The 24,235-nt window shown below is 36.4% G+C and overlaps 1 protein-coding gene across 3 annotated transcripts in view; it reads right to left on the bottom strand.

Annotated features, from left to right (window-relative positions):
- The window catches only part of DACH2 (dachshund family transcription factor 2), a 697,738-nt gene that overhangs the window by 91,581 nt on the left and 581,922 nt on the right, over positions 1 to 24,235 (bottom strand). For all 3 annotated transcript variants that reach the window (XM_042241740.2, XM_060407431.1, XM_060407432.1), the window contains 2 exons: positions 11,847 to 11,982; positions 8,846 to 8,929 (listed from right to left, as the gene is read on the bottom strand). In XM_042241740.2, coding sequence (XP_042097674.1) covers positions 8,846 to 8,929; positions 11,847 to 11,982 — 220 coding nt within the window. The remainder of the gene's footprint in view (positions 1 to 8,845; positions 8,930 to 11,846; positions 11,983 to 24,235) is intronic.

The following is a 24,235-nucleotide window of genomic DNA, read 5'->3' as shown; positions in this document are numbered from 1 at the left end:
CGGTGGATATCTGCCAAAAGGTTCACAGCCCAAGATCAGCTCTCCAGAGGAGACACATGGCACACCTGAGACAGCACTCCCATGGTGCAACCAGGAAACCAAGCAGCTGGGACCAGGGAGGTGATAAGACACACTGTATACCTGGGACAGTGTGCTCACCAAGCACCTGGTCATCTGAGCTGTTCGTACCTGGGAAGGGCACAAAACAAAGGCCCAAATGAATCAGTGCCTTTGTGGAGTACCCGACAACCTGAACCTGAGTGGCTTAGACCTGGGAAGTGCACACAACCCTAAGCCTGCTTTGGACAGTTCCCCTGGGGAGCAACTGGGAGTCTGAGCAGTATAGACCAGAAAAGCAGACATGCCGTGAGTGGGGTCAAACCCAGTGTGGCCCAGGCACTATGAGCACTCCCTACACAGGCCAGTGATATTTGTTTGCAGTGTTCCTCCCTCCCCAAAGCACAACTGAACAAGTGAGCCTAAATAAGTGACCACCTTTTCCCCCTTGTGTCAGGACAGAAATTAGACACTGAAGAAACTTGCAAACAGAGGAAGCTGAAATATACAAAGAGGGAACTGCTTTGGAAGTGAAAGGTGCAACAGGTTAAAACCTTGTAGTTAGCACTGACTACATTAGAAGGGGCCAATAGACCTTGAGAAGAAGTATAAGCTGGAACAAGGAACTATCTGAAACTGAACTAACCTCACATTGCCCTCAACAGCTCCAGAGAAATTCCTAGATATATTTTACTATTATCACTTTTTAATATCTAAATTTTAAAATTATTTATTATTCTTTTAATTTTCATTTTTACAACTTACTATTACCTTGCAAAAAAAGACCCTATTTTTAAACCAAATTTCATATGTATTTTTTTATAATTTTTGTGACTTTTTTTAATATTGTATGTTTTGAGAGTCTAAACTCTAGATTTTTAGTCTTTGCTTTTTAGTATTTCTTGTCAACTTTGTTCCTTTAAGAATCTAATATTCAATACCCATTTCTACTTAGAGGTTTGATTACTGGCTTGACTGCTCTCTCCCCTTTTGACTCTCCTTTTTCTCCCCCAGGTCACCTCTATCTCTTCACTCCCACTCCTCTTCTGTACCTAACTCTGTGAATATCTTTGGGTGTCCCAGGCTGTGGAGAACACTTAGGGAACTACTGGCTAGATTTGTCTCTCTCCTTTTGACTCCCTGTCTTCTCCTCCTGGCCAACTCTATCTCCTTCCTCCCTCTTCTCTTCTCTATGTAACCTGGTGAACCTCTCTGGGTGTCCTTCACTGTCAAGAATCTTTTCACCATTAACCTATATGTCTTATCATCAGTGCAGTATGGATGGAGAAGTCTTGAGGCTACTGTTAAGAATAAGAGTGAAAGCTAGAGGCAGGAGGCTTAAATCCAAAAATTGAGAACACCAGAAAACTCCTGATTCCAGGGACAATTAATTGACAAGAGCTCATCCAAAAGCCTCCATACCTATACTGAAACAAAGCTCCACCTAAGTGCCAACAAGTTTCAGAGCAAGACATACCAAACTATTTCCCCCAAAACACAGGAACATAACCCTGAGCATTAAAATACAGGTGGCCAAAAGTCACACAAAACCCACAGACAGCTCAAAACTCACTACTGGACACTTCATTGCACTCCAGAGAGAAGAGATCCAGCTCAACCTATCATAATACTGATGCAAGCTTCCCTAACCAGGAAACCTTGACAAGCCACTCATCCAATGCCACACATACGGAGGAACCTCCACAATAAGAAGAACCACAAAATTCCAGCACAGAGGAAGGTCACCCCAAATACATCAACCTAAACAAAATGAAAAGGCAGAGAAATATTCAGCAGGTAAAGGAACATGATAAGTGCCCACCAAACCAAACAAAACAGGAGGACATACGGAGTCTACCATAAAAATAAGTCAGAATAATGATAGTAGTGATGATCCAAAATCTTGAAAACAAAACAGAGGTACAGGTAAAGAGACTAGACACAAGGATTGAGAAGATGCAAGAAATGTTTAACAAGGACCTAGAAGAAATTTAAAAAAAAATCAATAATGAATAATGAAATAACTGAGATAAAGACACTTTGGAGGGAACCAACAGTAGAATAACTAAGGCAGAAGAGAGGATGAGTGAGGTGGGAGATAGAATGGTGGAAATAAATGAAGCAGAAAGGAAAAAAGAAAAAAGAATTAAAAGAAATGAGGACAAACTCAGAGACCTCTGGGACAATGGTAAATGCAACATTTGTATCATAGGAGTCCCAGAAGAAGAAAACAAAAAGAAATCCCATGAGAAAATACTTGATGAGATAATAGTTGAAAACATCCCTAAAATGAAGGGACAGAAAGGGAAGGAAATAGCCACACAAGTCGAAAAAACCAGAGAGTCCCAAACAGGATAAACCCAAGGTGAAACACCTCAAGACACATATTAATCAAATTAAAGAAGATCAAACACAAAGAGTAAACATAAAATGCAGCAAGAGAAAAGCAACAAATAACACACAAGGGGGTTCCCATAATGATAACAACTGACCTATCAATAGAAATTCATCAGGCCAGAAGGAAATGGAAGGACATACTGAAAGTGATGAAAGAGACAAACCTACAACCCAGATTACTGTACCCAGAAAGATCTCTTTCAAAGATGAAGGAGAAAGCAAAAGCTTTACAGACAAACAAAGGCTGATAGAATTCAGGACCACAAATCCAGCTCTTCAACAAATGCTAAAGGATCTTCTCTGGACAACAAACGCAGGAAAGGTTTATAAACTCGAACCCAAAACTACAAAGTAAATGACAGTGGTATCACACTTATCAATAATTACCTTAAATTAAATGGGTTGAATGCCCCAAACAAAAGACAAGGACTGGCTGAATGAATACAAAAACAAGACTCCTATATATGCTGTCTACAAGAGACCCACCTCAAAACAAGGGACACATATAGACTGAAAGTGAAGGGCTGGAAAAAGATACTTCACTCAAATGGAGACCAAAAGAAAGCAGGAGTAGCAATACTCATATCAGATAAAATAGACTTTGAAATAAAGGCCGTGAAAAGAGACAAAGAAGGACACTACATAATTATCAAAGGATCAATCCAAGAAGAAAATATAACAATTATAAATATATATGCACCCAACATAAGAGCACTTCACTATGTAAGGCAAATGCTAACAAGTATGAAAGGGGAAATTAACAGTAACACAATAATAGTGTGAGACTTTAAGACCCCACTCACAACTATGGATAGATCAACTAAACAGAAAATTAGCAAGGAAACACAAACTTTAACTGATACAATGGATCAGTTAGACCTAATTGATATCTATAGGATATTTCACCCCCAAAAAATGAATTTCACCTTTTTCTCAAGTGCATACGGAACCTTCTTCAAGATAGATCACATCCCGGGCCATAAATCTAGCCTTGGTAAATTCAAAGAATTGAAATATTTTCAAGCCTCTTTTCTGATCACAGTGCGGTAAGATTAGAGGTCAACTACAGGAAAAAAAATACTATTAAAAATACAAACATATGGAGGCTAAACAATATTATTCTGAATAAAAAACAAATAGAATAAATCCAAAAAGAAATCAAAATATGTATAGAAATAAATGAAAATGAAAACATGACAACCCAAAACCTATGGGATTCAGTAAAAGCAGTGCTAAGGGGAAGGCTCATAACATTAAAAGCTTACCTCAAGAAACAAGAGAAAAATCAAAAAAAGAACCTAACTCTACACATGAAGCAGCTAGAAAAGGAAGAATTGAAGAACCCCAAGGTTATTAGAAGGAAAGAAATCATAAAAATTAGGGCAGAAATAAATCCAAAACAAAGGAGACCACAGCAAAAATCAACAAAGCTAAAAGCGGATTCTATGAGAAGATAAATAAAATAGAAAAACCATTATCCAGACTCATCAAGACAAAAAGGGAGAAGAATCAAATCAACAAAATTTGAAATTAAAATGAAGAAATCACAACAGACAACACAGAAATACAAAGGATCATAAGAAACTACTATCAGCAATTATATGTCAATAAAACGGACAACTTGGAAGAAATGGACAAAATTTTAGAATGGCAAAACCAATACAATATTATAAAGTAATTAGCCTCCAATTAAAATAAATAAATTTATATTAAAAAAAGAAAAGTATAACCTTTAAAAACTGAACCAGGAAGAAATAGAAAATATTCACAGACACATCACAAGAACAGAAATCAAAACTGTAATCAGAAATCTTCCAATAAACAAAATCCCAGGATCAGATGGCTTCACAGGGGAATTCTACCAAAAATTTAGAGAAGAGCTAACACCTATCCTACTCAAATTCTTCCAGAAAATTGCAAAGGAAGGTAAACTGCCAAACTCATTCTATGAGGCCACCATCACCCTAATAGCAAAACCTGACAAAGATGTCACAAAAAGAAAACTACAGGCCAATATCATGGATGAACATAGATGTAAAAATCCTTAACAAAATTCTAGAAAACAGAAGCCAACAACATATTAAAAACATCTTACATCATGACTAACGGGGCTTTATCCCAGAGATGCAAGGATTCTTCAATATTTGCAAATCAATCAATGTGATGCACCACATTAACAAATTGAAAGATAAAAACCATATGATCATCTCAATAGATGCAGAGAAATCCTTTGGCAAAATTCAATATCCATTTAGGATTAAAAAAAAAAAAAAAACTCCAGAAAGCATGCATAGAAGGAACATACCTCAACATAATAAAAGGCTTATATGGTAAACCCACAGCAAACATTATCCTCAATTGTGAAAAACTGAAATCATTTCCCCTAAAGTAAGGAACAGGACAAGGGTGCCATTTTCACCACTACTCTTCAACATAGTTTTGGAAGTTTTACCCACATAAATCAGAGAATAAATAGAAATAAAAGGAATCCAGATTGGAAAAGAAGAAGCAAAACTCTCACTGTTTGCAGATGACATGATCCTCTACATAGAAAACCCTAAAGACTCCACCAGAAAATTACTACAGCTGATCAATGAATATAGTAAAGTTGCAGGATATAAAATTAACACACAGGAATGCCTTGCATTACTGTACACTAACATTCCTGTACACTAGCAATGCACTAACAATGCAAAGAGAAATTAAGGAAACAATTCCATTCACCATTGCAACAAAAAGAAAATAAAATACTTAAGAATAAATCTACCCAAAGAAACAAAAGACCTATATACAGAAAACTATAAAACAGTGATGAAAGAAATCACAGATGACACAAAAAGATGGAGAAATATACCACGTTCATGGATTGGAAGAAACAATATAGTGAAAATGAGTATACTACCCATAGCAATCTATAGATTCAATGCAATCCCTATCAAGATACCAATGTATTTTTCAGAGAACTAAAACAAATAATTTCACAATTTGTATAGAAATACAAAAATCTTTGAATAGCCAAAGCAATCTTGAGAAAGAAGAATGAAACTAAAGGAATCAATGTGTCTGACTTCATACTATACTACAAATCTACAGTCATCAGGATGGTATGGTACTGGCACAAAGAGAAATATGGATCAATGGAACAAAACAGAAAGCCCAAAAATAAATCCACACACCTATGGACACCTTATCTTTGGCAAAGAAGGCAAAAATATACAATGGAGAAAAGATAATCTCTTTAATAAATGGTTCTGGGAAAAGTGGTCAACCACTTGTAAAAGAATGAAATTATAACACGTTCTAACATACACAAAAATAAATTCAAAGTGGATTAAAGATCTAAATGTAAGACCAGAAACTATAATACTCCTAGAGGAAAACATAGGCAAAACACTCTCTGACATAAATCACAGCAGGATCCTCTATGACCCATCTCCCAGAGTAATGGAAATAAAAGCAAAAATAAACAAGTGAGACCCAATTAAACTTAAAAAGCTTTTGCAAAACGAAGGAAACTATAAGCAAGGTGAAAAGGCAGCCTTTAGAATGGGATAAAATAATAGCAAATGAAGCAACTGACAATTAATCTCAAATATATACAAGCAGCTCATGCAACTCAATTCCAGAAAAATAAGTGACCTAATGAAGAAATGGGCCAAAAAATTCAACAGACATTTCCCCAAAGAAGACCTACAGATGGCTAACAAACACATGAATAGATGCTCAACATCACTAATTATCAGATAAATGCAAATCAAAACCACAACGAAGTACCATCTCACACCAGTCAGAATGGCTGCTATCAAAATGTCTACAAACAATAGATGCTGGAGAGGGTGTGGAGAAAAGGGAACCCTCTTATACCATTGGCTAGAATGCAAACTAGTACAGCCATTATGGAGAACAGTTTGGAGATTCCTTAAAACCATGGAAATAGAACTGCTATACGACCCAGAAATCCCATTGCCTGGCATACACACCAAGCAAACCACGTGTACCCCAATGTTCAGCACAGCACTGTTTACAATAACTAGAACATGAAGCAACCTAGATGTCCATCGGCAAACAAGTGTATAAGAAGGTTGTGATACATATATACAATGGCATACTATTTAGCTCTTAAAAAGAATGCATTTGAATCAGTTCTAATTAGGCAGATGAAACTGGAACCTGTTATACAGAGTGAAGTAAATCAGAAAGAAAAACACCAATACAGTATATTAATGTATATATACGGAATTTAGAAAGATGGTAACGATAACCCTATATGTGAGAAAGCAAAAGAGACACAGATGTAAAGAACAGACTTTTGGACTCTGTGGGAGAAGGCCAGGATGGGATGATTTGAGAGAATAGCTTTGAAACATGTATATTCAGTTAAGTTCAGTTCTGTTGCTCAGTCATGTCAGACTCTTTGCCACCCCATGAGGAGGTCAGGCCTCCCTGTCCATCACCAAATCCCGGAGTTCACTCAGACTCCCATATGTGAAATAGATTGCCAGTTCAGGTTCGATGCATGAGACAGGGTGTTCAGGGCCAGTGTACTGGGACGACCCTGAGGGAAAGAATAGGGAAGAAGGTGGGGGGTGGGGTTCAGGATGGGTAACACATGATGTACACCCATGGCTAATTCATGTCACTTTATAGCAAAAGCCACTACAATATTGTAAATTAATTAGCCTTCAATTAAGATAAATAAATTAATTTTTAAAATAGAGAAATAAAAATTTAAGAAACAAAAAATAAAATAAAACAATGACCCTAAACCAAATAAATCAAGGAATGAATAAATCAGAAAAAAAGATAAGCTTTCCATTATAACTGAAAAAATGCAGTTTAATATGTCACTCCTGTCTATTAATATCTTCATCAGGATGTATGACCAACCTATTTCAAATGAGTATAACTGTGTCATTCCACAGCAAGAGACTCAGAAATGCCAGTGCATACCACTGTGTGTTTTTATGAAATTCAGTTACTGTATATCTGTACTAGCACTCCAGCTGATTTTTCATAAGGCATAGCATTGTGTCCTTGAGCATTGCAGCACCCAAGCCAGTCCTAAATGCCACTGTGACTTATTGGGTTTGCAGTTCTGATGGAATCATGTGTATCATGTACAGCTTGAGATTTTCCTAGAAAATCTGCTTTACTACCAAGCTGACCTTCAAACTGTCATGACTTGCTGGGGAAGAGGTTTCAGTAACAAATTGTTGCTGAGTTATGAATGAAGTTTCAACTTTAACTACAGTTCTATTACCTCTGTAGGTGTTTGGGTGGTTTAATATACAAAACTTGACTTCTCCCCCTCTGACAACTTTTCTGAAAGCAAGCATTTACAACTTGGGCCTCAGAGAGTATAGTCTTTGAATAAGAAAAGACAAAGTATGTGGCAAGGAAACCAAACACGGTTCAATGAAATCAAAATCCTAGACTGTTTCAAATTTAACTAAAATGCTCGTCTAGGTAATTAGAAAGCAAGTTAAGTCTAGGGAAAAAGTAAAAGAAAATTCTCCATCAACTCCTCAGCTGTTCATGGAGAGTATTTTTTTTTCTACATATTATGAATATCTTTATTAATTTAAGACAGAAAAAAATGCATCTTAATAGTGAAGTACAATCAGACCATCTGGTGATCTGACAAATTACCTATTAGCTTATGTTGTTTAGCTTAGAGTTAATAAATTCATGATGGCAATCATAGTGCACAGCCTATAACATATGCTGATATATTTTCCTTTACTCTTACCTTCAGTCTTTTAAATAAAGTTGTACTCAGTTTTCATATCAAGGAAGTGTGACTGAAATTCTTACTCTCCCTACTTTCTTCAAACAGATATCCTAAGAAAAAGTTGGATGCTGTGCAGAAATTACACATTTGTCAGTTGATTACAAGCCAGACTGATGTCATATCTATCATCATTCTAGGTAAATACCTGATTGGAGTAGCTTACTAAAATTTCACTTGAAATGTCCAAATCAGCATATACTTTTAAAATCACTTTTGCATGTTGAGGGGAACATCTCTCCTGAATGACAGCAACTCAAGTTTTTCAAACATAAGCATAAAATAGTGATTAATTTAAATATAGTCAACAAAGTACAAACATAATAAAAAGAAAATCAGATGTCTCTAATCAGGCATAATATAAAGAGCTTAGGGTAAAACTTCCAACCACAGGCACCAAGAAACTTTGGGTTAATATGTTATTTATAGTATCAAATAAAATTCAGGTAAATATTAATTTTTACTACTAAAAGAATTTATCCAAAGTCAGTATAGATCTATTCTGATTTGAGGGAAATGTGTATACAATATACAGCAATAGGGTGTTAAGTGAGTTAGTGTCCAATCTTTATATGTACATTAAATAAGCAAAAATTATTTTACCTTTATTTTCCCTTTGGAATTTTTTGCTAGTTGGTCCAGTATCCTGGTCAACAATAAGGTCCTCTCTATTGTTGGACATCATAACTACAATTAAAAGACTTAACTGAGTAATTTTCTTGCAAAACACCCAAAAGAAAAGCAGAAAAGCATTGCATAAATAACTATTTTACTCCATTAAATAACTAACATGAATTTTATACACTTTTACTTCTGAACCACTGAAAAGATTTTTGTTGGTATGATGATCATGCAATTTAAAAATCAATAAGCTGCTCAATCACATGATTTTTAAAGTATAATTAATGCATAGTCCATATATAATTTCTAACATATTTCTTTAAATCATTTAAAATATTTTCTCTTTTAAAATTCATGTGCAAATTAGCTATTTACCTCTATAATCAATAATTCCAAAAATACTTCTGAAATGAATTTTGCATTTAATCTTATGAGTTTAAAATGATTATGATTCTAATTTACCTTACAGAATTTTTGCAAATATATAGCAAAATTAATAGATATGATATAATTTTCTGTTCATTGTTGTAATTACTTCACAAAACATTTATATTAAAAGAGGAAAATCATGCTAATTTCAGTTTATCAATTAATTTTCTTTATTTATACTTTATTAAAATATTATATAGCACCATCAATAAATATGGTCACTATAAACAAATATCACCAAAACTTTTTATTCAGTTATAGACAATCTCATTATCATGCTTCGACAATTGTTGAATGTACATAAAGAGTATAATTACTGTCAGTGCAATTAGAAATGCTTTATGTTGTCAAGATTTTTTTTATAATACTGTATTGCTTTGATATATTTTATTTCTAAGCATAAGACATCCTCTAAAATATGTGTATCACAGAGTACCAATATTTCCCTATGTGCTCTGCTTATAACCAGTAGTCTAAATAATTCTCTCTCTCCTTTTCCTCTCCACCCCTCCCTCATCAATACAAAGATTATTCTAATAGAAGAGTATGTGTTTCTTGATTGCTTAATGGTCATCTGGCTATATCCTAAGACTCCCTTGAATCAATTGCACACAATATTGTAACAAGTAAATTAGGCTGTATCCACAGAACAGAGTAAAGCTAGAAAAACTCTGTCAATTCTTCCAGGAATTAAATTTACTCCAGTATGGATATTAGCTAAAAGTTCTAATTCAGTGGTTCTTAACTCTGGCTGCACATTAGAATCTTCTGAGGATATATTGAAAAGCAAAAGAGAACACTGCTGTTAGGCTCTATACTAGACCAGGTACATGAGACTAAGCATGTGGCCTGGGCATCCATATTTGTAAACTCTTCATAGGCGATTATAATGGGGAGACAGATTTGTGACTCACTGAGCTTACTATGAAGCTAAAGAGCTACAAAGAATATGTAATATTGACAAGCTAAATGAGACTTGGATGAATTTCCACAAGAGTGAAATCATCTTTGTCCTTTTCCAGAACAAATCCAGAATGTAAAACCTTCCCTAATCCCTCAAATTCCTTTCTTCCCCCATAAAAACATTATTTTGGAGAGACTTGAGATGATCATTATCATAAAGTGTAAAAATTTAGAGTTTACATGAAAAAAATGTCCCTATAATAAGATTAAAAGAAGAGCAGAAATTATTTTCCCTAGAGGAAATGGATACCTACAAAATTGGACTTGTGTAGGTATAGAAGATTAACAAAGATTTTACTTAGCTCACCTGACTCATAATATCATATATTATATGAGAATTTGTTATAGCTGAATGCACTGGGTAATATCTGTATACCTGAGTAGGATCAGACAGCAGTTGATAAGCAATCAAGGTAAAGCCACACAGAAAAAAATAATGCTTGACCCTCACATTTCCTTAGTGCTTTAAATTTCTGAAGTGTTTTCCCACATATTATTTCACTTGACCTCACAAAACTCAAGTGCAATAGGCAGAGCAATAATCATATCTATGCATTTGTGTGGGTTCCAGGTCTTCAGTCGTGTCTGACTCTGCAACATCTTGAACTCTAGCCTGCCAGGCTCCTCTGTCCATGGGATTCTCCAGGCAAGAATACTGGAGCTGGTTGCTATGCCCTTCTCCAGAGGATCTTCCTGAGCCAGGAATCGAACACACATCTCTATGTCTCTTGAATTGTCAGGCAGGTTCTTTACCACTAGTGCCACCAAGAAGCCCAATCATATTCATATATTAGGTAAAGATACTCATGGTGGTTAAGTGACATACCCAAGATCTCATAGCTAGTTAGTGCCAGACTGTGGCTAGATTAGAGTCTCCAGTATGCCAGATCACTGAAAATAATATTATACTATTTATGGAACAATGTCGTAGGTATAAGACTTCTGAAACAATTTTTAAAAATGTGTAAAAAATCATGCCAAATATTAGATCAAATATTTTTTATCAAAATTATTGTTATTGCTGTTCAGTCACTAAGTGATGTCTGACTCTTTGTGACCCCATGGACTGCAGCACACCAGTTTCCTGGTCCTTCACTATCTCCCGAAGTTTTTTCAAACTCATGTCCATTGAGTCAGTGATGCCATTCAACCATCTCATCATCTGTTAACATTTAAATTGTTGAGATTATTGCAAATCATATATTGATTCACTTTTTAATTACTCTTACATAATCATCTGCACAAAATATATTTTATCATCCATTATTCAAAGGGTGCTGTGAATATAGCAAGTGATTTGTGTCACACTAGCTGCTATATACCAACATATTGAATTAACCTATATTCTGTAAAACTCCCATCAAATTGTTCCCATCAGATCCAGTGATACATTAAGTTAAGACTCTTCGAGAGAACAAACTACTAACATTTTTTGTTGTTGTTCATGCGACTTCCCCAATAAAAATTCACAATTAAAAAATTAAATCAAGGAGGCATCAGCTCCCCCAGATTTTTTTCCCCTCACTATTGCCTAATGAAGAATTTCCTTAAAGATTATCTTTCAGTTCCTTGCTTCAGGTGAGATACTTACCTATTCTCTCTGAATGGTGATCCATCTGAGAGGGAGAGCTGGACATGCTGCTGCTGGGGTGGGAGGAGGTCTGGCTCCCAGGGCAATGACTCTCTTCCAGAGAGGGAGCAGGAGAAGGACTCTGTGGAATCCGTTCCTTACATAAAAGGAAATACAAAAGGAAATATCATCTTGCACTGAGTTTTTCATGTCGGTGGAGTCCATAACATTCGAAATGCTGACCTCTCATCTTTAAACCGAGTACATACTTGATTTTACAATACCTGATCATAAACATGTATCTTTAAACAAAACCATAGTTTTTGATCTTGGGAAGTTAATGGGATATTGTGAGGTTTAAATAAAATAAGAAAGTGAAAGGCCTCAGTGCTATGCCAGATACATGGCAGAGCTCAAGAAAGGTTAGCTTGCACTTCCTTTCCTAGGAAATCCACCAAGTGAATTTATGAAGTGAAGTGATTATTATTAGTGAAGGTTTGTTATTATAAGCTTCTACACTAATATAATGTTCAAGCCATAACTTGGAGGGTAAGCCTACTATCTGGGTAAGAAGATCTCCCAAAGGTAAACACTTGGAACCTTGGAATAAAACTCAGAAACAGTAAGAGGACCTGGTACATGTTGTGTCTTTCTGCACTGAAATCATTATGGCAATAATATATTTATAATCTATCACATTTTAGGAATTCATTTCTAATGTTGGTAACAAAACAGTTTGATGGTCACAAGACACAATGATGGGTGTTTGAAACTAACACTAAGACCTACGATCAATTTGTCCAGTACAGTCACTCAGTCATGTCTGACTCTTTGTGACCCCATAGACTGCAGCCCACCAGGCTTCCATGTCGATCACCAACTCCCCGGGCTTACTCAAACTCATGTCCATATAGTGGGTAATGCCATCCAACCATCTTATCCTCTGCCGTCCCCTTCTCCTCCTACTTTCAATCTTTCCCAGCATCAGAGTTTTTTTCCAATAAGTCAGTTCTTCACATCAAGTAGCCAAAGTATTGAAGTTTCACCTTTAGGTTCAATCTTTCCAATGAATATATAGGACTGATTTCCTTTAGGATGGACTGGTTTTATCTCCTTGCAGTTCAAGTGACTCTCAAGAGTCTTCTCCAGCACCATAGTTCAAAAGCATCAATTCTTCAATGCTCAGCTTTCTTTATAGTTCAGCTCTTAACCCCATACATGACTACTGGAAAAATCATAGTTTTAACTAGATGGACCTTTGTTGGCAAAGTAATGAATGTCTCTACTTTTTTAATATGCTGTCTAGATTGGTCATAGCTTTTCTTCCAAGGAGCTAGTGTCTTTTAATTTCATTGCTGCAATCACCATCTACAGTGATTTTGGAACTGAACTGATTTCCATCAAATTTATAATTTAAAACTATAAAAATTAAACAATACTAAAAGGATATTCGTTAATATTGTTTAAATTATTATAGTTTAAAATTAAAAATTTGATAAAAATCAGTTCAGTTCAGTCACTCCCTCATGTATGACTCCTTGCAAGTTCATGGACTGCAGTACGCCAGGCTTCCTATCCTCTTGCCTTCAATCTTTCCCAGCATCAGAGTCTTTTCTAATGAGTCAGGTCTTTGCATCAGGTGGCCAAAATATTTGAGCTTCAGCTTCAACATCAGTCCTTCCAATGAATATTCAGGACTGATTTCCTTTAGGATTGGCTGGTTTGATCTCCTTGCAGTTTGAGGGACTCTCAAGAGTCTGCTCAAACACCACAGCTCAGAAGCATCAGTTCTTCAGTGCTCAGCATTCTTGATGGTCCAACTCTCATATCCATACATGACTACTGGAAAAAAAAATAGGCTTGACTAGATGGACCATTGTCAACAAAGTAATCTCTCTGGTTTTTAACATGCTGTCTAGGTTTCTCATAGTTTTTCTTCCAAGGACTAGTTGTGTTCAATTCAGTTATTCAGTCTTGTCTGACTCTTTGTGACCCCATGGACTGCAGCATGCCAGGCCTCCCTGTCCATCACCAACTCCAGGAGTTTACTCAAACTCATGTCCATTGAGTCAGTGATGCTATCCAACCATCTCATCCTCTGTTATCCCCTTCTCCTCTTGTCTCAATCTTTCCCAGCATCAGGGTCTTTTCAAATGAGTCAGCCCTTTGCATCAGAAGGCCAAAGCATTGGAGTTTCAGCTTCAACATCAGTCTTTCCAATGAACACCCAGGACTGATTTCTTTTAGGATGGACTGGTTGGATCTCCTTGCAATCCAAGGGACTCTCAACAGTCTTCTCCAACACCACAGTTCAAAAACATCAATTCTTCGTCACTCAACTTTCTTTATAGTCCAACTCTCACATTCATACATGACTTCTGGAAAAAACCATAGCCTTGACTAGATGTATCTTTGTTGGCAAAGTAATATCTCTGCTTTTAAATATGTTGTCTAGGTTGGTCATAATTTTTATTCCAAGGAGTGTCTTTTTATTTCATGGCTGCAGTGATACTGGAGCCAATAAATAAATAAATAAATAAATAAAGTCTGACACTCTTTCCACTGTTTCTCCATCTATTTGCCATGAAGTGGTGGAACTGGATGCCATGATCTTTGTTTTATGAATGTTAATGGCTTTAAGCCAACTTTTTCATTCTCCTCTTTCACTTTCATCAAGAAGTTCTTTAGTTTCTCTTCACTTTCTGCCATAAGGGTGGTATCATCTGCAAAACTTAGGTTATTGATATTTCTCCCAGCAATCTTGATTACAGCTTGTGCTTTTTCCACCCCAGGGTTTCATGATGTACTCTGCATATAAGTTAAATAAGCACAGTGACAGTATACAGCCTTGATGTACTCCTTTTCCTATTTGGAACCAGTCTGTTGTTCCATGTCTAGTTCTAACTGTTGCTTCCTGACCTGCATACAGATTTCTCAAGAGGCAGGTCAGGTGGTCTGGTAACCCTGTCTCTTTCAGAATTTTCCACAGTTTATTGTGATCCACACAGTCAAAAGGCTTTTGCATAGTCAGTAAAGCAGAAATAAATGTTTTTCTGGAACTCTCTTGTTATTCTGATGACCCAGCAGATGTTGGCAATTTTATCTCTGGTTCCTCTGCCTTTTCTAAACCCAGCTTGAACATCTGGTAGCGATTTTGGAGAAATCAGCAGTGGCCACAGGACTGGAAAAGGTCAGTTTTCATTCCAATCCCTAAGAAAGGCAATGCCAAAGAATGTTCAAACTACTGCACAATTGCACTCATCTCACACTCTAGTAAAGTAATGCTCAAAATTCTCCAAGCCAGGCATCAACAATACATGAACCATGAACTTCCAAGGAGCAAGTGTATTTTAATTTCATGGTCTCAGTCACCGTCTGCAGTCTAGCCCAAGAAAATAAAGTCTGTCACTGTTTCCATTGTTTCCCCAACTATTTACCATGAAGAGATGGGACTGGATGCTGTGATCTTAACTTTCTAAGAATGTTTTCTTTTTTTGCATTCCTAAAGCACTTACTGTATCATTTATTTGCTTTATTCAAACACTAAAACTACCAATGCTAAACTGGTTTAGTTTTAAGCCTGCTTTTTCACTCTCCTCTTTCACTTTCATCAAGAGGCTCTTTAGTTCCATTTTGCTTTCAGCCATAAGGGTGCTGTTATCTCCATATTTGAGGTTATTGATATTTCTCCAGGCGCTCTTGATTCCAACTTATTTTTCATCCAGCCCAGAATTTTGCATGATGTACTCTGCATATAAGTTAAATAAGCAAGGTGACAATATACAGCCTTGATGTACTCTTTTCTCAACTTGAAACCAGCCCAGTTTTCTATGTCCTGTTCTAACTGTTGCTTCTTGACCTGCATACAGATTTCTCAGGAGGCAGGTAAGGTGGTCTGGTATTTCCATCCTTTAAGAATTTGCCATAGTTTGTTGTGATCAACACAGTCAAAGACTTTAGCATAGTCAATGAAATAGAAGTAGATGGCTTTTTTTTTTCTTTCTTTCTGTACTTATCTTGCTTTTTCTATGATCCAATGGATGTTAGTAATTTGATCTCTGGTTCCTCTGTCTTTTCTAAATCCAGCTTGAACATCCTGAAGGTCTCAGTTCACATACTTTTGAAGCCTAGCTGGGAGAATGTTGAGCTTTACTTTGATAGCCTGTGAGAATAGTGCAATTGTGCAGTGGTTTGAATATTCTATGGTATTTCCTTTCTTTGAGTTTGGAATGAAAACTGACCTTTTCCAGTCCTTTGGCTGTAAAATTATTGATAAAAATAAAATATTTATTTTATATAGCTTTACAGTAACTGTCATGATTCTCAGGATTTTTGTCATAATTAATATTGTTATAAAACTCTGAAATTATTCACTATCTTTATGAATCACAAACTGATGAATAAATCTGACATGTAGTTAATTTGATCAATTAAAAACACATTATTGTTTATCCACATATGCAATAAAAGTGACCAAATAATAGACATTCTGGGACAGAGAATATTTGTTTTATTATATAACTCACTCATAATGAATTTCCTAAATTAAAGTTCTGTATATTTATATGCAATTACAACATCAGTATTCTAATCACCATACCATTAAAAATTAGTTTGTCAAATATGTTTTTATATACTTTCACTTTGATTTTGCATAAGAAGCCCAAACTGATAAATTCTTTAAAGGAAAACTGTTTGCTCAATGCAAAATTAATAATATGAGAGTTAAAGTCTATTATTTCTTTAGTAGATGTTAAGATTTTCCAAAGTTTATCATTATGGCAGACAGAATAATCTCATCAGCTCAGCCAAAAATGTTTAGTCCACATCTTAATAGTTGAATCTGCACATATTTTATCTTACATGGCAAAATGGACTTTTCAGATCTGATTGAGAACCTGGAGATAGAGCTATTATATGGATTAACTTGAGGGTAGAAAGAAAAGTCAGAGGAAGATATGATTATTGAAGAATGATCAGATGGATAAGCTGGAAAAGGCAAGGAAACTGATACTTTCCTGGAAGTTTACAGAATGAAACGCAGTCCTTTGATTTTAGCTCAGTGATACCCATGTCAGACATCTGACCTACAGAACTGTAAGCTAATAAACTTGCACCATTTTAGGCTATTAAATGTATCATACCTCGTTCCAGAAGTAATAAAGAACTAATACAGTCATCAGTGTAGTATGTTCATTTTTAAATGATGTATAATATTATTTAGTATTCAGTAAATATCTGATAATTTTAATGAAATGAATAGTGGACTTTGCGTATATTAGCTGCAGTATCATATAGTTATTAAATACTATTAATTGTAAATATACTACATCTGAAAGGCTTTATAATTTTGTTATGCTTCAAACACAATACTTTATGACAGGGAAATATACATACAGTTATATTTAGTATTCAGTTAAATATACAGTTGCAATACTCTATATACAGGAAAAAAATAAAAAGATACATATAAACAAAGCAGAAGAGAACCATTTTTTTCCAAATAATTATATTTGTTGTTTAGAAGAATAGTATGGGCATGGATAGCAAATTATATATAGCTTTTATAATACATTTTTAAATTTTTTGAAAAGTTCACCAGTTGTGAAATTCAACCTAAAGTACAGTGATTAAAAGTATAATCCATAAATAGCATATGTACACACCCCAATGAAAGGAATTTCATATATGAGGTCAAAATTATTTTCTTACTTTTCACTGTTGTGTAGTCTCAATGATTCTATGCTAAAATATGTATATAAATTGTGGAACAGTCTTTCAATTCTAACATTGGCTATTTGCTGAAAAATATGTAACTTAATGAACTACTTTTATCTTTAATGGACCAGTAAGTGAATGGATAGAAACAAAGCACAGCAGTTATTGAGCAAAAAATAAAAGTGAACAAACAAAATCACTGTGTAGTGGTAAACAAGAATCATACATAGCAATATATCCTGCCATAATAAAAATGGAAAATTTGGGAGTGAATTATAAAGTTGATGGTTTAGAAAAAAAGAGAATTCAAGTGATTTGACCTTGCCCACTCTGCTTAAAAAATGAATGGTCTCTCTGAATTTTTTTTAAAAATTGAAAGAATATCTACACAAATAGAAAATGCTATAAATAATGAGGAAATTTTACAATGCTATAAAGAGGAATCATCCAAAATGTTTTAAAAGTACATATGATCAAATACTATGAACTCAAATAATTTATTTTAAAATTCATCCTTTGCCATTTTCAACAGCACATCAGGTGGATATTATTTCAAATAACTTTGAAAACATGATTTAGAGTTACAATAACATTTTGCATAAAACTACAGTTCATATTTAAGATTTGTAGCCAGCACTTACCAAATTCAATCAAGATTCAATCCATTGTTATTGTTTCCTAAGGCATCACAGAGGTCACATTTTTTTCACCATGTAAACATTAGATGAATCCAATGCCTTACACTGATTAAGAATTAGGTGGATTTTTAAAATATCTATATGGAACTGGAAACATTAATTCATTCTAAAATAATGAATAGTTATATAAGCAACTTCTACTTTGCAAGTAAACAGATCCATTTTTCAGCCCTGTAATCAGTATGCATCTATTTAGCTACTTAACTGCAATGTGCTTCGGGTCATTAGGTGACTACTGTTGTGTCTCAGCCTAGTTAAAATTTCACAGCAAGTTAATCTGTTTTATTACAAATGAGAAGACAAGGATAATGTCTTCACCACTTGCCAAATACAGGGTTAACAGTATTTTCAACAAATCAGTAAGGGCATTAAAATGGAAAATTGAAAATCTAAAACCCAAATCATTTTACTCATTCATGACTTAATTTTATTTGGCATTTATGACTTAAAATCCTGTTACTTTTCATATATTTCATTCAAGCCCCTTCAAAAACAGCTGTAGCTCTTCTAAATCACTGGAGAAATCCCCAGATTCAGTCACTGTAGCAGAGGAGGGAGATTTCCAAAACTGATACATACTTACCCAATGAAATCCCCACTTTCCCTTGCAATTAGTAAAATTATCTTCAATAATAACTCAAATTCTAGCATATACTTACATAGTTCAAGACCTATGCCCAAGAAGAAAATATTTCTAATTAGTACATGTTATTACTCCCTCTTCTATCATACTGTTTTCATTTTTGTCAGGTACATACGGTCAAAGGACATATACCTCATATTAAATCATTTAAGAGTACATTTGAACCTGGAATAAAGAGCAGGGTCAAAGCTAAGGAAAATTAGCTTTATATGGTTGAACACGGTCAAGAGAGTATAGAATTTATTTTATCGGCACTAAGGTATCAACTCCACCCTTGTTAATGGAGATCTTTTATTTCATCTCAATGTATCTCTTTACATCCCTAGATATGGCAAAACACAAAACTTGTAAAGTACCAATGCATGCATATTATACGAGTTCACATTTATGTATACACGCGCCCAGCACACTACGTGCAGGCGGCTGAGCCCGGTGCACTACCCGCGACAGAGAGGAGCTACCTACCCCACGTCCCAGGTCAGGGGCAGAAGCTGGGAGGACCCCATGCCCGAAGGGTGGCAACCAAGAGGAGCTACCCCACGTCCAAGGTCAGGGGCAGTGGTCGAGAGTGCCAGGCTGTGACGGCGCAGGAATGGCCAAGAGGAGCTACCCCACATTTGAGGTCGGGGCAGCGGCCGGGAGGAGACACCCCATGTCCGAGGCCATGGACAGCGACTGAGAGGAGCCACCCCACACCTGAGGCCAGGGGCAGCAGCTGGGAGGAGCAACACCACGTCCAAGGAGCGGTGGCTGCACAGGCACAGCAGGGCCTAGAGGAGCGATCCCAAGTTGAAGGTCAAGGAGGGCAGTGGTGAGAAGATGCCCCTCATTCAAGCTAAGAAGCAGCAGCTATACTTTGCTGGAACAGCTGTGAAGAGATACTCCAAGCCCAAAGTAACAGAAACCCAAGTAAGATGATAGGTGTTGCAAGAGGGCATCAGAGGGCAGACACACTGAAACTATACTCACAGGAAACTAGTCAATCTAATCACACTAGGACCACAGCCTTGTCGAACTCAATGAAACTAAGCTATGCCCATGGGGCAACCCAAGATGGGTGGGTCATGGTGGAGAGGTCTGACAATGTGGTCCACTGGAGAAGGGAATGGCAAACCACTTCAGTATTCTTGCCTTGAGAACCCCATGAACAGTATGAAAAGGCAAAAAGATAGGATACTGGAAGAGGAACTCCCCAGGTCATTAGGTGCCCAATATGCTACTGGAGATCAGTGGAGAAATAACTCCAGAAAGAATGAAGGGATGGAGCCAAAGCAAAAACAATATCCATTTGTGGATGTGACTGGTGATAGAAGCAAGGTTCACTGCTGTAAAGAGCAATATTGCATAGGATCCTGGAATGTCAGGTCCATGAATCAATGCAAATTCAAAGTGGTCAAACAAGAGTGAACATTGACATTCTAGGAATCAGCGAATTAAAATGGACTGGAATGGGAGAATTTAACTCAGATGAACATTATATCTACTACTGAGGGCAGGAATCCCTCAGAAGAAATGGAGTAGCCATCATGGTCAACAAAAGAGTCTGAAATGCAGTACTTGGATGCAATCTCAAAAATGACAGAATGATCTCTGTTCATCTCCAACGCAAACCATTCAATATCACGGTAATCCAAGTCTATGCCCCAACCAGTAATGCTGAAGAAGCTGAAGTTGAATGGTTCTATGAAGACCTACAAGACCTTTTAGAACGAACAAGCAAAAAAGATGTCCTTTTCATTCTAGGGGACTGGAATGCAAAAGTAGGAAGTTAAGAAACACCTGGAGTAACAGATAAATTTGGCCTTGGAATGCAGAATGAAGCAGGGCAAAGACTAATAGAGTTTTGCCAAGAAAATGCACTGGTCATAGCAAACACCCTCTTCCAACAACACAAGAGAAGACTCTACACATGGACATCACCAGATGGTCAACACCAAAATTAGATTGATTATATTCTTTGCAGCCAAAGATAAAGAAGCTCTATACAGTCAACAAAAACAAGACCAGGAGCTGACTGTGGTTCAGATCATGAATTCCTTATTACCAAATTCAAACTTATATTGAAGAAAGTAGGGAAAACTGCTAGACCATTCAGGTATGACCTAAATCAAATCCCTTATGATTATACAGTGGAAATGAGAAATAGATTTAAAGGCCTAGATCTGATAGATACAGTGACTGATGAACCATCGAATGAGGTCATGACATTGTACAGGAGACAGGGATCAAGACCATCCCTATGGAAAAGAAATGCAAAAAAAGCAAAATGGCTGTCTGGGGAGGCCTTACAAATACCTGTGAAAAGAAGAGGGGTGAAAAGCAAAGGAGAAAAGGAAAGATATAAGCATCTGAATGCAGAGTTCCAAAGAATAGCAAGAAGAGATAAGAAAGCCTTCTTCAGCGATCAATACAAAGAAACAGAGGAAAACAACAGAATGGGAAAGACTAGAGATCTCTTCAAGAAAATTAGAGATACCAAGGGAACATTTCATGCAAAGATGGGCTCAATAAAGGACAGAAATGGTCCGGACCTAACAGAAGCAGAAGATATTAAGAAGAGGTGGCAAGAATACACAGAAGAACTGTACAAAAAAGATCTACATGACCCGGATAATAACGATGGTGCGATCACTCATCTAGAGCCAGACATCCTGGATGTGAAGTCAAGTGGGACTTAGAAAGCATCACTATGAACAAAGCTAGTGAAGGTGATGGAATTCCAGTTGAGCTCTTTCAAATTCTGAAAGATGATGCTGTGAAAGTGCTGCACTCAATATGCCAGCATATTTGGAAAACTCAGCAGTAGCTACAGGATTGGAATATATCAGTTTTCATTCCAATCCCAAAGAAAGGCAATTCCAAAGAATGCTCAAACTACCACACATTTGCACTCATCTCACATGCTAGTAAATTCATGCTCAAATTCTCCAAGCCAGTCTTCAGCAATACGTGAAAAATGAACTTCCTGATGTTCAAGCTGGTTTTAGAAAAGGCAGAGGAACCAGAGGTCAAGTTACTGACCTCTGCTGGATCATGGAAAAAGCAAGAGAGTTCCAGAAAAACATCTATTTCTGCTTTATTGACTATGCCAAAGCCTTTGACTGTGTGGATCACAATAAACTGTGGAAAATTCTGAGAGAGATGGGAATATCAGACCACCTGACCTGCCTCTTGAGAAATCTGTATGCAGGCCAGGAAGCAACAGTTAGAACTGGACATGGAACAACAGACTGGTTCCAAATAGGAAAAGGAGTACGTCAAGGCTGTATATTGTCACCCTGTTCATTTAACTTATATGCAGAGTACATCATGAGAAACGCTGGACTGGAAGAAACACAAGCTGGAATCAAGATTGCTGGGAGAAATATCCATAACCTCACGTATGCAGATGACACCACCCTTATGGCAGAAAGTGAAGAGGAACTAAAAAGCCTCTTGATAAAAGTGAAAGTGAAGAGTGAAAAAGTTGGCTGAAAGCTCAACATTCGAAAACAAAGATCATCGCATCCGGTCCCATCACCTCGTGGGAAATAGATGGAGAAACAGTGGAAAGAGTGTCAGACTTTATTTTTGGGGGCTCCAAAATCACTGTAGATGGTGACTGCAGCCATGAAATTAAAAGCCGCTTACTCCTTGGAAGAAAAGTTATGACCAACCTAGATAGCATATTCAAAAGCAGAGACATTGCTGACTAAATTCTGTCTAGTCAAGGCTATGGTTTTTCCCGTGGTCATGTATGGATGTGAGAGTTGGATTGTGAAGAAAGCTAAGCGCTGAAGAATTGATGCTTTTGAACTGTAGTGTTGGAGAAGACTCTTGAGAGTCCCTTGGACTGCAAGGAGATCCAACCAGTCCATTCTGAAGGAGATCAACCCTGGGATTTCGTTGGAAGGAATGATGCTAAAGCTGAAACTCCAGTACTTTGGCCACCTCATGCGAAGTGTTTACTCATTGGAAAAGACTTTGATGCTGGGAGGGATAGGGGACAGGAGGAGAAGGGGATGACAGAGGATGAGATAGTTGGATGGCATCTCTGACTCGATGGACGTGAGTGTGAGTGAACTCTGGAAGTTGGTAATGGACAGGGAGGCCTGGCGTGCTGCGATTCATGGGGTTGCAAAGAGTCGGACACGACTGAGCGACTGAACTGAACTGAACTGTGTATAGTTGCCTTTTAGGAACTCCTATCTCAGTGTTGTAGCTATGATATTTCTTATATTGATTATTCTCAAGCATTGGTGGGGTTATGTAATATATAATTTGTCTTTTTTATTTAATTGCAATTCAATTCTCACTGTAATTGATCTTCCAAATGTTAATCTCTTAATAAGTTCCTAAAGAATTTAATGTCATTTCATTGCTGAGGAGTGGATTTTGAAAGTTTAACTGATACTAGATATTTTATTCACACATTTTTCGTGAGACTTTGTATAACTGATGTGTTCCTTCTGTAATGTCACCATAGCTCTAAAGAAACAGTCTTGATTATAACTTGACAAATTTATATAAGAAAATCAGGAACAAGACTATAAGTTTGTTAATTGATTTTGTTAACTTAGCTTACCACTAGTACTGAGAAAGAATTACATGCTCTGTTTTGTCTTTGAATATTTTTGGATGCATGACACTTTATGAATTTTTATGAATCAGTTTAAGAATTAATATATGTTCCACAATCATCAATTTACAATCTCATTTAGGTTAACACAGATGGATATGGCAAGTTTTCATGAATTTTCATATGAGAGAGTCCAAAATCATAAGCATGCCGTATCTGTGACCTATGTGTTAGGTGGCCAACGTGCCCTCTCACCTCTTCAATGTGATCAACTTGTTCTGGAAGAGGCTGACAGCTTAAAGGGAATCAGCTATAATATCTGTTCATAGAATGTAAATGCCCTCAAGTGGGAGAATGGATATTTCAGTGGAAAATATGTATGGCTTGTAAATTAGGTTGTAGGCTTGGGTCTCTGCCACCCACCCAAACACATACACACATACACAACAAACAGCCCTCAATTCTCACACAATACATCTTCATCTCATGTTCTAAAATATTGCAATAGCTTTTCCTTTCCACAGAGCACTTAGAATAAGATTCAACTAGTGACTTCTTTCAGTGAATTTGAATTATCAGAAAAAGTGCTCTCTGTGTTGAGTAATTTTAATGCCAGATGTTCACATGCTAATGCCATTGCCCTGTGACCATTTCCAATCAATTCATTAATCGCCAGCTGCTCAGGCAAACAAAAAACACAACTAATCAGATGGTATTGGTAAACAGCCAAATAATAGGCTTCCTACTTAAATTTCTTAAATTTGTTACAGAGAAAACTATGATGAACTTTCCC

Source organism: Ovis aries, chromosome X (assembly GCF_016772045.2).
Source record: "Ovis aries strain OAR_USU_Benz2616 breed Rambouillet chromosome X, ARS-UI_Ramb_v3.0, whole genome shotgun sequence".
In the NCBI taxonomy this organism is placed as follows: domain Eukaryota; kingdom Metazoa; phylum Chordata; class Mammalia; order Artiodactyla; family Bovidae; genus Ovis; species Ovis aries.
This window is presented reverse-complemented; position numbering and strand designations above follow the sequence as displayed.